Source organism: Panulirus ornatus, chromosome 8 (genome assembly GCF_036320965.1).
Source record: "Panulirus ornatus isolate Po-2019 chromosome 8, ASM3632096v1, whole genome shotgun sequence".
Lineage (NCBI taxonomy): Eukaryota > Metazoa > Arthropoda > Malacostraca > Decapoda > Palinuridae > Panulirus > Panulirus ornatus.
Genome location: NC_092231.1, coordinates 2,996,643 through 3,014,972, shown reverse-complemented (window position 1 = coordinate 3,014,972; position 18,330 = coordinate 2,996,643). Strand labels below are relative to the sequence as shown.

General features: G+C 40.2%; 1 protein-coding gene across 3 annotated transcripts in view; it reads left to right on the top strand.

The window, feature by feature from the left end:
- Nucleotides 1–5,086: 5,086 nt before the first annotated feature.
- Bub3 (mitotic checkpoint protein Bub3) overlaps nucleotides 5,087–18,330 on the top strand; it is a 28,959-nt gene continuing 15,715 nt past the window's right edge. Inside the window, exons 1-4 of one of the 3 annotated variants that reach the window (XM_071663934.1) lie at nucleotides 5,087–5,180; nucleotides 6,434–6,485; nucleotides 8,630–8,831; nucleotides 10,477–10,580. In XM_071663934.1, coding sequence (XP_071520035.1) covers nucleotides 6,481–6,485; nucleotides 8,630–8,831; nucleotides 10,477–10,580 — 311 coding nt within the window. In that variant the 5' untranslated portion in view covers nucleotides 5,087–5,180; nucleotides 6,434–6,480. Of the gene's footprint in view, nucleotides 5,181–5,267; nucleotides 5,568–6,433; nucleotides 6,486–8,629; nucleotides 8,832–10,476; nucleotides 10,581–18,330 lie in introns of those variants that run through there. The other 2 variants (XM_071663933.1, XM_071663935.1) reach the window with 2 other exon arrangements.

The following is an 18,330-nucleotide window of genomic DNA, read 5'->3' as shown; positions in this document are numbered from 1 at the left end:
ATAAATTGCGAATCCCCCCCCCTCCTCTTCTTTTCCTTAAGAAAGCTGGAACCCTTCCCAGGGCAGTGTCTGTCTCTCTCTGGTGAGTGTCTATCAGAAGTTATTGTTGTGGGACTGGAAATGTGTGTCACCCTTCCACTATCTCTAATACGTGGCTTAGCCGCTCTTGCTTAAGCTTAAGGCCAGTGCGGGCGAGGGACCTTCCGTACTGGAGCAGTGAAAACTTTTCTTCCTTTAAGTTTCATCAAGTTCTCATTCCTACCACAATTACTGCAGGTGTAATATTACACTCGTGAAACCAAATGCTTCTGTCTCCAGAGGAGGTGTGGAGATCTCTGCTTCGCGGATGATAAGTTTTTCTTAAAGTATCTCGTACGTCTTCCCAGACTTTCATCGCTTGATCGTACCCACGATACTGAGTCTGACAGCCTAGGACGTCTGACGGTGAAGCTATTATTTTAAGGTTTGTTTTTCTTCTTATTCCAAGATGGATGTCTATAACGTTCTTTCACCCCTTGATGCATTTGATACCAATCCTGTGTCCCTTCTCACGATCTCTTGGTATGGTAAAAACAAAAATCATCTTAGATTTAACAAAACACATGCGGACCAGATGGCATAACTTCGTGATTTGAAAAAGTGCGTATAGAATGTGTCTGTGTTTGTTCGCTTGATTTTAATGTTTTGCCCAAAATCTAAAGCCTAGTTCACATTTGTTCGCCTGATTTAATCCTTTGCCCAAAATCTAAAGCCTAGTACTTGATTTTAATCTTTTGCCCAAAACCTAAAGCCTAGTTTACGTTGTTCGTCTGATTTTATATTTAGCCCAAAACCTAAAGCCTAGTCAGAGACTTAATGATTAAGCTTATCCTAGAAAAATGGGTGTTATAATTATTCCAACTATTGCTTTGATTTCTCAATATGTCTCGTCTGATTGTCCAACTCCCATATTCTAACTGTCTTCAAAAAACATCACTCCTCTCTCTGATCACATATTTTCTCAGGACGACATCCACCGGCGTGGTGTCTTACTAATATAGAGAGACTCTGAGGAATCCTAGGTTGATGTCCTGACTGAGGAATCCTAGGCTGATGTCCTGACTGAGGAATCCTAGGTTGATGTCCTGACTCAGGAATCCTAGGTTGAAGTCCTGACTGAGGAATCCTAGGTTGATGTCCTGACTGAGGAATCCTAGGTTGATGTCCTGACTTAGGAATCCTAGGTTGATGTTCTGACTCTGAAGAATCCTAGGTTGATGTCCTGACTGAGGAATCCTAGGTTGATGTCCTGACTTAGGAATCCTAGGTTGATGTTCTGACTCTGAAGAATCCTAGGTTGATGTCCTGACTGAGGAATCCTAGGTTGATGTCCTGACTCTCAGGAATCCTAGGTTGAAGTCCTGACTGAGGATACCCTAGGTTGAAGTCCTGACTGAGGAATCCCTAGGTTGAAGTCCTGACTGAGGAATCCCTAGGTTGAAGTCCTGACTGGGGAATCCCAAGGTTGAAGTCCGGACTGGGGAATCCCTAGGTTGAAGTCCTGACTGAGGAATCCCTAGGTTGAAGTCCTCGTTACTCTACGATTTTGATAGGGTGTGACATCGAAGTCTATGCTCTCCACACTTCGCTCTACTCCCTCGCTTTGCCCTGTAATATCCACCCTTCCCTCTGGCTCTTCTTTAACCATAGTTGTTGATGCTGACTGACACTCAAAATCGTCACTGATCTGGCTGATTACATTGTCAATACACTTAAAGCCATTAAAACTGGACGAATTCTATTTTGGTCAGCTGATGAAGTGTTCTTGCAGTAAGTGAAAAAAAAAAAAGAATCGTGCAGTCTACCCTAATTAAGTGCTATACAGTGTCACTTTCCTCGTTCTCCAATCAAATCCACGTTTGCTGTTTAGAGGTGCAAATTGGAGAACTTACCATAAGTGTGAACGTTGCCCCACAGGACCCTCTCGGTCAAAAAGAGGATGAACCTACATTTGGCACAAACCACAGCTGAATTTGAGTACACTTTAAATGCTCTATTCCCACAATTTTAAGACTTCTTAGATTTCATATCTCAATGATTTCTTGAATATCACAACCTATGTTCCATTCTTTTTAAGATATTCAAAGCTCCATAGCGCCTACACTAAATGGCTACAATGAGTTCAACCGAAGTATTACAGGAAGGAACATGAATTATTGAAAGCAAGACGCGACCAAACTTCTATAATCTCCTTGGATGTGATATGGATGGGAAATTAATCTTATTCAAAGTGGACTTCCACTTGAGGCTGAGGGTTGGATGTGTGTGTTGTCTACAGTACAACCTCAGCTCCCCCTTTACTTAGCAAAGTGTCTAATGTCCAGCCCTTCTACACAGTAGAGATGAATTACTCTTGCTCTCGCCATCATCCACAGTAGAGACAATGCTTCGAGGAAAATCCTTATTTGCCTGTGACCGTGTGATTCCCTGGAACTTGCTGAAGATTACCTGCCTTAACTTTCATAAATCCATTCAGAAAATTTGTGCCCAAACGTTCTTGCCGCAATCATTGTCTCAGACAATGGCACCAACTGCAAACCCACAGCTAAATTCTTGAAAGATGTTTATGAGGGTCCTATAGTTAGGACTTATTTTGCCACTTTAAAAATTGATTAGAAATCTATTTCACCAAGTTCACCTCAGACGGGTGAGTTTTATGAAAGAATGATAAAGGGTGGACAAGAACTATTTTCACATGGTCTTGCTTAACATAAAAACTAGAAGCTGACAACTATCTGTGTTTGATGCAGTTGAAATGAGCGTAAAATCGTCCATTCACGTATGCCAACAAGACTACATCCGATCCATTCTGATACTGAAGGCATAACGAAGATCCAGATATTATAGGTTCTGAAGACCTTGATTGTCTTAACACACTACGGTGTGTGGAAAGGGATAGCAATACCTCTCTGAAAGCCTATTGGGTTTAACCGCCCAATCTAACTGTAAATTTCAATGTGGGTGACGCAATGATCTTTAAAACTGCTTCTCCGCCAACTGGTCTTCAAGCCAAGGAACTGTCAAACATAATGATAAGACATGAAACACTGAATTTGCAATCATTCGATGGTTTCCATAGCTTGAAAACTCTTGGCAGGTTGGTACCACATGAATCAGATTGTCAAGCAAAAAGAAAAAAATCATTTGAGACTATTTTTCAATCATCCTGAAATCCGGAGGTTTCTAGGTACGAGCTTATCGAAGCAGACTTGCTTTACTTTGCCTTATGAAAAGAAAGAGCCAGTTGTAAGCTTGTGGGGTGATAGTGTGCTAGTATTCATCCTGCGAAAGGTACACCTCAAATACATTCATGGAAAATGTCTAGAACTGACATATGACTCCATCCAGTGCTTTTGTATTTTTGGAAAGGGAATGAAAAGGCATTTTATTGTACGTTCACTTTGTTATTGCAGTATCACATAGATCTGATAAAGTAGTAACAGGGTCTTCTGGGAGAATAAGATCAACATAGCTTTGATAATGAGAAATGTTGGGAAAACGAAGCCGAATGGTAAGTTGTATTTGTAGTTATGCCTGGTCCATGTGTAAGAATAGATTAATTTTAAAAGATGAATATCAGAACAATTGTGAGGTTCAAGTTTAACCCATCACTTTAAGGAATACCCTCAGCTCATCATTTTCAAAATATTTGGCGTATCAGTTTCTCGTTGACTGCAAGATCTTAGTCTAATTTTTTAGAGGCTGAAACTTACCATAGAAATGTTAATGGGTAATAATTCGTTAGTGTTTTTGATTTCCATATTTTGTTGAAATTTCTGTTTCTTATGTATTTCCAAATGAAACATCATTGGTCCTTCATTTGAAATTCGGATCAGGTAATAACAAGGCCCAGTTAAGTCTATGGGTCACATTTTTCGGAGTTGTGGTATTGGTCAGCGAACAGATCTACACCCCTTACAGCTAGCCAGTCTCACAGACAATTGCATTGCCTGATAAATATGATCAATTGATTGCATCACTTGATTGGCTGAATGTTGTTTATTACCCTTCGAGGTTCCTGATTTCATCAGTGCCTTTAACTGGTAACCAAATATTCTTATGTCTTGCTACTTTCGCTTATAGACATTTATTTCTGTTCATTTTAGGGAGCTGTGATGTTTTATTATTATCTCACAGGTTGCATTTGCTATCTGATTCTACATGTAGATTTGTCTGAATCGCAGTCCGCTTGCTCATTAGATCCGGTCAAAATGGTGACCGGATATTTCGAGCGTAAACTCCCCTCAGTAGGCACGATACGTGACGCTGGGGGGTATTGTCAATTTGATAAATGGCGGGACAGAACATCCACTTTGTATAGTTTCAATAATGTTATTTGTTTTGTTTAAGATCATTAATCAACACTTGATAATGAATTCATATCTGTATTATACTAAGGCTTAAAGGTTATGAAACTAATAGGATTAGAATAATTCCACAGCTAGTGCTGAGCCGGGAATGTGATGAGTCGGGAATTGTTTCTGCATATATTATTCATCGCAATATTCATGTGAGATTTGGGCAGAAAACATTTTATGCTAACACATTTGCTTTATTTCATCCCTGTTCTTTAAAACGGATCTCTGGTTTTGCATTGTGAAGTGCGTTACTTTTGTTAACGGTTTATCGTTTAAAGATAAGTTCCTACAGAGACCAGTTTTCAATATGACAAAGGTTATTATAGAGAAATGTTTTGATACAGTTCATCTTATTCATTTCAACACAGGTTTTTACTGGTCATAATAGAAGTTTCTTAAAACTATATAAGCGGAACCCCAGACGCTATTTAGGGAGGTTTGAAGCTAAGATAAAGTTGTCATTTTTCTTTCTCAAGGTTCATATGTTTTAGTGTGATAACTGAATTAGCGTCACGGAAATCATGAATATATTTGAATTTTATTTTCTAGTCCATAAACTGCATGTTTGTAAGAAAAGGGTAGACTATTTTCTTGTTAGAGAGATCTCTATTTATATATATTGTTTGTCATAGACAGTGACATGGTAAGGATGTATATAAAGACAAGATAAGCTTTCTTCCTGAGGAGTTGTTTTGGTTCATTGGTCAGTTGGCCCATCAGCTTCCAGCATCTGTCACCATCAACAAACAAACATCACCCAAGAATCTTATTCACCTTCTTCTGGTATACAGATAATTCAAAGGCCACCATAGGCTCTAATTATACGTAATTATTGCACAAATGTCTAATGACATGTGTTGTTATGAGGTTAGTTGAGTTTGTTTACAGGCAGGTGGCAGCACTAGTCCCGTCTTCCTAGGTCTCCAAACCCGGCTTTGAATTTTTTTCCTATACAGTGTGTGTTGTGCACAGGTTAGTGATCATTAAAACTGTATTATAGCGATGAATCGTGTTACTTAAAATGCCTTCCATTTGGGCTTGAGATAATATGTACCCAGACATGGGATTCCATGGAAAACTGTAACCATGGTGTATTGCAGTGGATTGGGAAGTATTTGATTGGGTGTTTGGGTCTTAAATGTTGATTTACAGTATACATTGCTTGAGAACGTAAGTGAAACTACTTCTGTTGAACACATTTGGGTAGAAGTTTAACTCCGTAATGAAGGCAGCTTTGGGAAATGGCTGCTGTGGTGGCGTGATCCTAATTTAGATCCGCATCGAAGCAAGCTTTAGTAGTGGCTGCTTATGAATTTAGTGTGTTGTGATGACAGGAATACCTGTAGAAGATTGATGTATCATATCTAACCTTATAGTAAGGATGGCTGCTAAGCAAAGGGATGTTGGGGTTGGTCAACACTTTCTTCCTTAACATGTATTGACACTTTGGCCCTATCAACTGATTTGTGACTCCTCCACTTGCTATTGTTGTTTGACTGATGACTACCCTTACTGCACATCTCCGTTCAGTAAAACTTTAGTTTTTCTCTAATCGAAACTAGCTTTGGAAAATGTCTATAGGTTATAGGTGCTATATATACATATATAGTCTGCTGTGATTACAGAAATACCCGCAGAACATGATTTAGAGTATTATTTAATGTTGACAATTTATAGCAGTAAACTAACAGGCTTGTCTGTTAGACATTCAACTGCAACACCTTCTGTTCTAGCTGCCTTTCCACTTTTTATCTTGTGCAAGGCTTTTACCACTATCTGTTTCCACATAACCACTTGCAACTACTTTCTTACTTTGCTTGTCTCCCAACATATGACACTGCTACAGACTTGGAAATAGCTTCTTGTTGGCATGTACAGAAATAATTCTCTTGAATGGTAAAAAGTGAAAGCAATAAAGGAAAAATTGTACACATTTTTAGTGGATGTATCTTGTGCCATAGATGTATAAATACAAGATTTGTACTTACAATGCCATTTATGTTTCCCATCTTCTTATATTATCTATTTTTTTCCAGGCTGTGGCTAGTTTCTCGAAATACAACTTCAGATAAGTTTTACAAGAATGACGTAAGTTCCAAAGGAATCACAGTATTTTAAGATAGATATAAGTTAGTGCTGTATTAAAAAGATCTATCTTTTGTGCACATGTGCACATACATAAATGTGTTTTTTATTAACAAGCTTTTCCAGAATTTATCCTTATCAGAATAAGAGTGTTGTGTATGTAGAATTTGAAAAAAGAATTGGGCACTGGCCTCATGATTAGCTTTTTTGTGGAGGAACCCTTTATAGTTTTGTTGTCTTTAGGATTCAACCTGATTATATTGTAATACATTCCTGAGTGTCCTTCTCCTCCAGTCTTCCCTGCCTCTTCTTTATTATAGCCTCTGACACAAATTGATTTTGTCATGTTCTTTACCAGTTCTCTTCATATATCCAAACTGTTACAGAGCACCTTGCTTTGCTATTTCATCCAGAATACATTCACTGCAACATTTTTCTCTCATACTGGCATTTCTGATATGATCATCCAGCCTCATGCTACATACTTACCTTATGCATTTCATTTTCATATTCATACAACATTTTGAAACACCCATTTTTGCCCTTACAAAAAATGTCTCTTCATTCACACACTCCTTAGGGCACCCTGGAACATAACCCCCTTCTTCTTTCCAGATTTTGCAAAAACACTTAAAGTGAATCTTGGAGTACCACTAGAAAAGGTGCAAAACAAAATGTCAAAAGCAGACTAGGAAATTAAGGGTATTGGCAAATGAACTATGTTCAGTTAGATTGTTTTTTAGATGTACCACTGGGAATGGCATTATCTCTTTTTAATCGGAGTATCAGCCATAGACAAGGATTTAAAAAATCATATAATCAGGTATTTTCCAGATGACAAAAGGGTAAGTAAAACTGAGGAGTAATGAAGATGTGGAGAAACCACAAAGAGAGTCAGATAATATATACAAATGGTTTGAGGAAAACCTAATGGAATTTCATGCATAGAAGTTTGAACAAATAAGTTTGAGTGATTATCAGTTTATCATTGCTTCATACAAAGACCCAGTAAGCAAAGAAACGGTCATTAAAACCTAAATTGAAGGACCATATGAATAACATAGTGTTCTCACTATATTGATGAGAAATATGATAAAACTTTCATAGCAAAAGATAGAAATGTGATCATGATGTTATGCATTGTATATATAAAAAAATGGAATAACATTTTTATGTATTATGTGGTCATCAGTTAAACATAGAAATGAATAGAAAAGGAAAAAATTGCTCAAGTAAAACTGAAGGACTGAAGCACATGAGCAGTAAAAAGAGGCAGAAAGAGCTTGAACTTTACAGTGTGAAAAGAAGAGAGCATTACATGATAATATATGCTTAGCATAGAATAGAAGGTATGAAAAATAGTCTTAAATCTGAAAGCATTCTCAACAAAATGATACAGAAATGTCAGATTGGTAATTATATCTGGGAACTTACTTTTCATAGTTGATTGCTGCCTCCTGCATCACTGTGGTAATGCCAGGAACAAAAGAATGGCCACATCCATTCGCATCCATTCTCATGATGTCTTGTGTAATACACTGAAACCACAGCTCCCTATCTACAACCAGGCTCCACAGACCTTTCTATGTTTTACCCCAGATGCTTCACATGCCCTGGTTCAGCTCGCTGACAGCATGTCCACTCCTTTATATCCTATTTTCCAATTCACTCTATCCTGTGCATCCGTTTCACCCTCCTGCATTTTCAGGCCCTGATTGCTCAAAATCATTTTCACTCCATCCTACCATATCCAGTTTGGTCTCCTGTTCTTCTTGTTCCCTCCACTTTTGACACATATATCTTCTTTATCAACCTTTCCTACCTCATTCTTTCAATATGTCCACACCATTTCAGGACACCTTTAGCAGCCTCAACCATGCCCATTTTATTGCCTTACAATTCTCTCACCTGTTCTTAATTTACTTGATCAGAGCACCTCACACACACATTGTCCTCGTACATTTGGTTTCCACCACTCTCGCCCTCCTCCACACAGTCTTGAATATAGCCCATGCCTTGCATCCATATAAGATTATTGAGACTGTTATACCTTCAAACAGCAAATAAGCATGAAAGCAAAAGCTTCAAGTTTAGGGTTTTAACATTGAGATACTATACCTGTAAATTCATTTCAAATAATATTTCAGAAAGATGGGTGAATCTCGCATGGAATTTCGTCTTAAGAATACCCCGACTGACTGCATACAAAGTGTGAAATTTGGGCCATCATCATCACAGTTTCTTTTGGTGGCATCATGGGACAAAAGTGTTCGTCTTTTTGATGTTGTCAACAATAACATGCGATTACAATACCAGCACTCAGGCCCAGTGCTCGACTGTTGCTTCCAGGTAAGTATTGATTTGTTGAGATAGGCAAGATTTTTCATTCACTCTGGCCTTTTTTCCTTTTGTTACATTGCCATTTCATCACATTCTTTTTATAGTAGATGCTCTCCAACTTACGACCTATGCGACTTATGACCACCCGTACATATGACCGGAAAAAAATATGAATTGAAAAATATGCATAACTATAGAACAGAAATTACTTTTGGTTGTACATCTGCCATTGCTAATGGCTACTTGTGTATGATAGTGAATGTCAGACATTTCTGGCATTGTGTACATCACAGCATATCTCTCAGTTCTCGCTCAGTTACCATTCAGTAAGTGTGTGTTATTCAAGTGAATCTAATGAATTTTTATGCTTGATTGAACCATTTTTGTATTAAACCCTAAAGAAGATGAGCAAGATGAAAAACCCATCAGATGTTGATAGATCTGGCAAGAAGCCGAGGACGCTTGATTAGGAATTGAAAATGAAGGTAATCACCTAATGTGAAGGAATTAAAAAAGTTAATGTGATTGCATGTGATACAGTTGTCTCATTCAATGGTCTCTACAATTTAGAAGGACAAGAGAAAAATACATGAAATAGTGAAAGGTTTGGCAGGTATGAAGTCTGCAATAATAAAAAAGCAACAACAAAGGACCTTTCACAAAATGGAAAATTTTTTGATGCTGTAGATGGAAGATCAAATTCAAAAACATGTACTATAAAGCTTACTAACAATTCAGGCAAAGGATCATTTCCGTTTTCACTTTATACACCCTGCCCAAGGAAACAAGTTTCCCCAATCCCCAGCATATCCAAGCTATAATGTTTAAGCTTCTCCACAAGCTCCCTCCTTTTTCCCTCCAGTCATCCCTTTAACATTCAGCACCATCACCCTCAGTCGTTTGTCTCATTTACTCCTCGGCATAACTGGTAGAGTCCATTTCCATTACGTAGCCTTTTATGCCTCACCTTTGACAGGCCACTGGCAGAGGGCAACTCCAGCACAATGTTTCCAGAGGCAGCGAGGCTCCCAATTTGTCTGAAAACTTAAAAAAAAAAAAAAAAATGCAGCTCAAGTGTTTGTATTTGAAAGGAAAACTACCACTACTGTAGCCCAGTTGGAATTGGGCAGTGCTTCCCCATTTAGTTTCACCCATAATGGCTCAGCAAATACAAACGCCCTCTTATTACCCAATTCTGAGCTCTGTTGCACCAGACATCTATCTGCGTGAAATTACATTCTTCAGATAGATATGAGTCATGCTCTTTCATATGTGTTATGGACGCCATCAGTCTCTCCAACGTTACAATCATCATTTCACTGTATCACACGACCCTTCAGGCTCATAATGCATTATCCTTACTGAATTCTCTGAAAACCTGCTCTCCAACTGCATTATTCCACAAAGACAAACACACATCACACATATTGACCTCTTCTCCCAGCCAGTGGATGTGCCTGACTTCCTGAGTGCTGTAGGAACCTCAGAAACAGGGTCCTGAGGCAGAGTAAGTATTTATATATAAGTTTTTGTATTTAGAATTAACTTTGTAATGTATTTATTTTGATTGCAAAAAAAATAAAACTAATTGGAGAAGAGTCAGCATATTTTAAATGAAATATTTAATGATGGGGAGTCTTTCTTACCATAACAGGATGCAGTGCATGCTTACAGTGGAGGCCTGGATGGTCAGCTTAAAACGTTTGATCTCAATACCAACACAGAATCAGTAGTTGGTACCCATGATGCCCCTGTAAGGTATGTCTTTTGATTGATTGTAATTCCTTGAAATTCTTTTCATTCACAAGTTCTTATAGCGATTAAGTATGCAGTGAAGAAATATACAGTTGAGCTATTTAAGGTATAAATGCAATTACTTCATTGTTTGGATAACTGGAACATTTCTTTATTGTGCTTCCCCTCAGTTTGTAACAAATATTACAGTGATGCCATTTTATTGACCGAAATACGGTATTGTTTGCTAAATAAAAGTAGATATCAGTGTGTTGTTTATTTGTTTAGAGTTCTGAATCATTGGAACCATATAAGTTCCTTCATATCTTTATAACATTCCACTACAGAAGTGGATACACCACCCCCTACATCTCTATGTAGACAGAATCTTACTAGCATGTTAACTGAAGAACAGTGCATGATAGAAACTTCATAATTATACCATGGGTAACCCAGTAGAGGTGACATGTTGAATAGATTTTGAATAATGTTACTTTTATTTATGCTGAATGATAAGAATTGGCGATACTGTTTCCTGTGGAGTGGGGTGGCATCGGGAATGGATGAAAGCAAGCATGAAAATGTATATGTGTATGTATATATATTTATTTTTATTTATTATACTTTGTCGTCTCCCGCGTTTGCGAGGTAGCGCAAGGAAACAGACGAAAGAAATGGCCCAACCCCCCCCCATACACATGTATATACATACGTCCACACACGCAAATATACATACCTACACAGCTTTCCATGGTTTACCCCAGACGCTTCACATGCCCTGATTCAATCCACTGACAGCACGTCAACCCCGGTATACCACATCGCTCCAATTCACTCTATTCCTTGCCCTCCTTTCACCCTCCTGCATGTTCAGGCCCCGATCACACAAAATCTTCTTCACTCCATCTTTCCACCTCCAATTTGGTCTCCCTCTTCTCCTCGTTCCCTCCACCTCCGACACATATATCCTCTTGGTCAATCTTTCCTCACTCATTCTCTCCATGTGCCCAAACCATTTCAAAACACCCTCTTCTGCTCTCTCAACCACGCTCTTTTTATTTCCACACATCTCTCTTACCCTTACGTTAATTACTCGATCAAACCACCTCACACCACACATTGTCCTCAAACATCTCATTTCCAGCACATCCATCCTCCTGCGCACCACTCTATCCATAGCCCACGCCTCGCAACCATACAACATTGTTGGAACCACTATTTCTTCAAACATACCCATTTTTGCTTTCCGAGATAATGTTCTCGACTTCCACACATTCTTCAAGGCTCCCAGGATTTTCGCCCCCTCCCCCACCTTATGATCCTCTTCCGCTTCCATGGTTCCATCCGCTGCCAGATCCACTCCCAGATATCTAAAACACTTCACTTCCTCCAGTTTTTCTCCATTCAAACTCACCTCCCAATTGACTTGACCCTCAACCCTACTGTACCTAATAACCTTGCTCTTATTCACATTTACTCTTAACTTTCTTCTTTCACACATTTTACCAAACTCAGTCACCAGCTTCTGCAGAGTCTCACATGAATCAGCCACCAGCGCTGTATCATCAGCGAACAACAACTGACTCACTTCCCAATCTCTCTCATCCCCAACAGACTTCATACTTGCCCCTCTTTCCAAAACTCTTGCATTCACCTCCCTAACAACCTCATCCATAAACAAATTAAACAACCATGGAGACATCACACACCCCTGCCGCAAACCTACATTCACTGAGAACCAATCACTTTCCTCTCTTCCTACACGTACACATGCCTTACATCCTCGATAAAAACTTTTCACTGCTTCTAACAACTTGCCTCCCACACCATATATTCTTAATACCTTCCACAGAGCATCTCTATCAACTCTATCATATGCCTTCTCCAGATCCATAAATGCTACATACAAATCCCTTTGCTTTTCTAAGTATTTCTCACATACATTCTTCAAAGCAAACACCTGATCCACACATCCTCTACCACTTCTGAAACCACACTGCTCTTCTCCAATCTGATGCTCTGTACATGCCTTCACCCTCTCAATCAATACCCTCCCATATAATTTACCAGGAATACTCAACAAACTTATACCTCTGTAATTTGAGCACTCACTCTTATCCCCTTTGCCTTTGTACAATGGCACTATGCACGCATTCCGCCAATCCTCAGGCACCTCACCATGAGTCATACATACATTAAATAACCTTACCAACCAGTCAATAATACAGTCACCCCCTTTTTTAATAAATTCCACTGCAGTACCATCCAAACCTGCTGCCTTGCCGGCTTTCATCTTCCGCAAAGCTTTTACTACCTCTTCTCTGTTTACCAAATCATTTTCCCTAACCCTCTCACTTTGCACACCACCTCGACCAAAACACCCTATATCTGCCACTCTATCATCAAACACATTCAACAAACCTTCAAAATACTCACTCCATCTCCCTCTCACATCACCACTACTTGTTATCACCTCCCCATTTGCGCCCTTCACTGAAGTTCCCATTTGCTCCCTTGTCTTATGCACTTTATTTACCTCCTTCCAGAACATCTTTTTATTCTCCCTAAAATTTAATGATACTCTCTCACCCCAACTCTCATTTGCCCTCTTTTTCACCTCTTGCACCTTTCTCTTGACCTCCTGTCTCTTTCTTTTATACACCTCCCACTCAATTGCATTTTTTCCCTGCAAAAATCGTCCAAATGCCTCTCTCTTCTCTTTCACTAATAATCTTACTTCTTCATCCCACCACTCACTACCCTTTCTAATCAACCCACCTCCCACTCTTCTCATGCCACAAGCATCTTTTGCACAATCCATCACTGATTCCCTAGATACATCCCATTCCTCCCCCACTCCCCTTACTTCCATTGTTCTCACCTTTTTCCATTCTGTACTCAGTCTCTCCTGGTACTTCCTCACACAAGTCTCCTTCCCAAGCTCACTTACTCTCACCACCCTCTTCACCCCAACATGCACTCTTCTTTTCTGAAAACCCATACAAATCTTCACCTTATCTACCACAAGCGGGGGGCTGGAAATCCTCCCCTCTCGTTTTTTTTTTTTTTTTTCCCAAAAGAAGGAACAGAGGGGGCCAGGTGAGGGTATTCCAAAAAAGGCCCAGTCCTCTGTTCTTAACGCTACCTCGCTAATGCGGGAAATGGCGAATAGTTTAAAAGAAAAAGAAAAGATCTACCACAAGATAATGATCAGACATCCCTCCAGTTGCACCTCTCAGCACATTAACATCCAAAAGTCTCTCTTTCGCACGCCTGTCAATTAACACGTAATCCAATAACGCTCTCTGGCCATCTCTCGTACTTACATACGTAAACTTATGTTTGAGGAAAGGAACCTGGATGTATTGGCTCTGAGTGAAACAAAGCTCAAGGGTAAAGGGGAAGAGTGGTGTGGGAGTGTCTTGGGAGTAAAGTCAGGGGTTAGTGAGAGGACAAGAGCAAGGGAAGGAGTAGCAGTACTCCTGAAACAGGTGTTGTGGGAGTATGTGATAGAATGTAAGAAAGTAAATTCTCGATTAATATGGGTAAAACTGAAAGTTGATGGAGAGAGATGGGTGATTATTGGTGCATATGCACCTGGGCATGAGAAGAAAGATCATGAGAGGCAAGTGTTTTGGGAGCAGCTGAATGAGTGTGTTAGTGGTTTTGATGCACGAGACCGGGTTATAGTGATGGGTGATTTGAATGCAAAGGTGAGTAATGTGGCAGTTGAGGGAATAATTGGTATACATGGGGTGTTCAGTGTTGTAAATGGAAATGGTGAAGAGCTTGTAGATTTATGTGCTGAAAAAGGACTGGTGATTGGGAATACCTGGTTTAAAAAGCGAGATATATATATATATATATATATATATATATATATATATATATATATATATATATATATATATATATATATATATCTTTTTTTCTTTCAAACTATTCGCCATTTCCCGCATTAGCGAGGTAGCGTTAAGAACAGAGGACTGGGCCTTTGAGGGAATACCCTCACCTGGCACAATTCTCTGTTCCTTCTTTTGGAAAATTGAAAAAAAAAAAAAAAAAAAAAACCGAGAGGGGAGGATTTCCAGCCCCCCGCTCCCTCCCCTTTTAGTCGCCTTCTACGACACGCAGGGAATACGTGGGAAGTATTCTTAATCCCCTATCCCCAGGGATATATATATATATATCCCCTGGGGATAGGGGAGAAAGAATACTTCCCACGTATTCCCTGCGTGTCGTAGAAGGCGACTAAAAGGGGAGGTAGCATTAAGAACAGAGGACTGGGCCTTTGAGGGAATACCCTCACCTGGCCCAATTCTCTGTTCCTTCTTTTGGAAAATTAAAAAAAAACGAGAGGGGAGGATTTCCAGCCCCCCACTCCCTCCCCTTTTAGTCGCCTTCTACGACACGCAGGGAATACGTGGGAAGTATTCTTAATCCCCCATCCCCAGGGATATATATATATATATATATATATATTTTTTTTTTTTTTTTTTTTTTTTTTTTTATACTTTGTCGCTGTCTCCCGCGTTTGCGAGGTAGCGCAAGGAAACAGACGAAAGAAATGGCCCAACCCCCCCCCCCCCATACACATGTACATACACACGTCCACACACGCAAATATACATACCTACACAGCTTTCCATGGTTTACCCCAGACGCTTCACATGCCTTGATTCAATCCACTGACAGCACGTCAACCCCTGTATACCACATCGCTCCAATTCACTCTATTCCTTGCCCTCCTTTCACCCTCCTGCATGTTCAGGCCCCGATCACACAAAATATTTTTCACTCCATCTTTCCACCTCCAATTTGGTCTCCCTCTTCTCCTCGTTCCCTCCACCTCCGACACATATATCCTCTTGGTCAATCTTTCCTCACTCATTCTCTCCATGTGCCCAAACCATTTCAAAACACCCTCTTCTGCTCTCTCAACCACGCTCTTTCTATTTCCACACATCTCTCTTACCCTTACGTTACTTACTCGATCAAACCACCTCACACCACACATTGTCCTCAAACATCTCATTTCCAGCACATCCATCCTCCTGCGCACAACTCTATCCATAGCCCACGCCTCGCAACCATACAACATTGTTGGAACCACTATTCCTTCAAACATACCCATTTTTGCTTTCCGAGATAATGTTCTCGACTTCCACACATTTTTCAAGGCTCCCAAAATTTTCGCCCCCTCCCCCACCCTATGATCCACTTCCGCTTCCATGGTTCCATCCGCTGACAGATCCACTCCCAGATATCTAAAACACTTCACTTCCTCCAGTTTTTCTCCATTCAAACTCACCTCCCAATTGACTTGACCCTCAACCCTACTGTACCTAATAACCTTGCTCTTATTCACATTTACTCTTAACTTTCTTCTTCCACACACTTTACCAAACTCAGTCACCAGCTTCTGCAGTTTCTCACATGAATCAGCCACCAGCGCTGTATCATCAGCGAACAACAACTGACTCACTTCCCAAGCTCTCTCATCCCCAACAGACTTCATACTTGCCCCTCTTTCCAGGACTCTTGCATTTACCTCCCTAACAACCCCATCCATAAACAAATTAAACAACCATGGAGACATCACACACCCCTGCCGCAAACCTACATTCACTGAGAACCAATCACTTTCCTCTCTTCCTACACGTACACATGCCTTACATCCTCGATAAAAACTTTTCACTGCTTCTAACAACTTGCCTCCCACACCATATATTCTTAATACCTTCCACAGAGCATCTCTATCAACTCTATCATATGCCTTCTCCAGATCCATAAATGCTACATACAAATCCCTTTGCTTTTCTAAGTATTTCTCACATACATTCTTCAAAGCAAACACCTGATCCACACATCCTCTACCACTTCTGAAACCGCACTGCTCTTCCCCAATCTGATGCTCTGTACATGCCTTCACCCTCTCAATCAATACCCTCCCATATAATTTACCAGGAATACTCAACAAACTTATACCTCTGTAATTTGAGCACTCACTCTTATCCCCTTTGCCTTTGTACAATGGCACTATGCACGCATTCCGCCAATCCTCAGGCACCTCACCATGAGTCATACATACATTAAATAACCTTACCAACCAGTCAACAATACAGTCACCCCCTTTTTTAATAAATTCCACTGCAATACCATCCAAACCTGCTGCCTTGCCGGCTTTCATCTTCCGCAAAGCTTTTACTACCTCTTCTCTGTTTACCAAATCATTTTCCCTAACCCTCTCACTTTGCACACCACCTCGACCAAAACACCCTATATCTGCCACTCTGTCATCAGACACATTCAACAAACCTTCAAAATACTCATTCCATCTCCTTCTCACATCACCACTACTTGTTATCACCTCCCCATTTACGCCCTTCACTGAAGTTCCCATTTGCTCCCTTGTCTTACACACCCTATTTACCTCCTTCCAGAACATCTTTTTATTCTCCCTAAAATTTAATGATACTCTCTCACCCCAACTCTCATTTGCCCTCTTTTTCACCTCTTGCACCTTTCTCTTGACCTCCTGTCTCTTTCTTTTATACACCTCCCACTCAATTGCATTTTTTCCCTGCAAAAATCGTCCAAATGCCTCTCTCTTCTCTTTCACTAATAATCTTACTTCTTCATCCCACCACTCACTACCCTTTCTAATCAACCCACCTCCCACTCTTCTCATGCCACAAGCATCTTTTGCACAATCCATCACTGATTCCCTAGATACATCCCATTCCTCCCCCACTCCCCTTACTTCCATTGTTCTCACCTTTTTCCATTCTGTACTCAGTCTCTCCTGGTACTTCCTCACACAAGTCTCCTTCCCAAGCTCACTTACTCTCACCACCCTCTTCACCCCAACATGCACTCTTCTTTTCTGAAAACCCATACAAATCTTCACCTTATCTACCACAAGCGGGGGGCTGGAAATCCTCCCCTCTCGTTTTTTTTTTTTTTTTCCCAAAAGAAGGAACAGAGGGGGCCAGGTGAGGGTATTCCAAAAAAGGCCCAGTCCTCTGTTCTTAACGCTACCTCGCTAATGCGGGAAATGGCGAATAGTTTAAAAGAAAAAGAAAAGATCTACCACAAGATAATGATCAGACATCCCTCCAGTTGCACCTCTCAGCACATTAACATCCAAAAGTCTCTCTTTCGCACGCCTGTCAATTAACACGTAATCCAATAACGCTCTCTGGCCATCTCTCGTACTTACATACGTAAACTTATGTTTGAGGAAAGGAACCTGGATGTATTGGCTCTGAGTGAAACAAAGCTCAAGGGTAAAGGGGAAGAGTGGTGTGGGAGTGTCTTGGGAGTAAAGTCAGGGGTTAGTGAGAGGACAAGAGCAAGGGAAGGAGTAGCAGTACTCCTGAAACAGGTGTTGTGGGAGTATGTGATAGAATGTAAGAAAGTAAATTCTCGATTAATATGGGTAAAACTGAAAGTTGATGGAGAGAGATGGGTGATTATTGGTGCATATGCACCTGGGCATGAGAAGAAAGATCATGAGAGGCAAGTGTTTTGGGAGCAGCTGAATGAGTGTGTTAGTGGTTTTGATGCACGAGACCGGGTTATAGTGATGGGTGATTTGAATGCAAAGGTGAGTAATGTGGCAGTTGAGGGAATAATTGGTATACATGGGGTGTTCAGTGTTGTAAATGGAAATGGTGAAGAGCTTGTAGATTTATGTGCTGAAAAAGGACTGGTGATTGGGAATACCTGGTTTAAAAAGCGAGATATATATATATATATATATATATATATA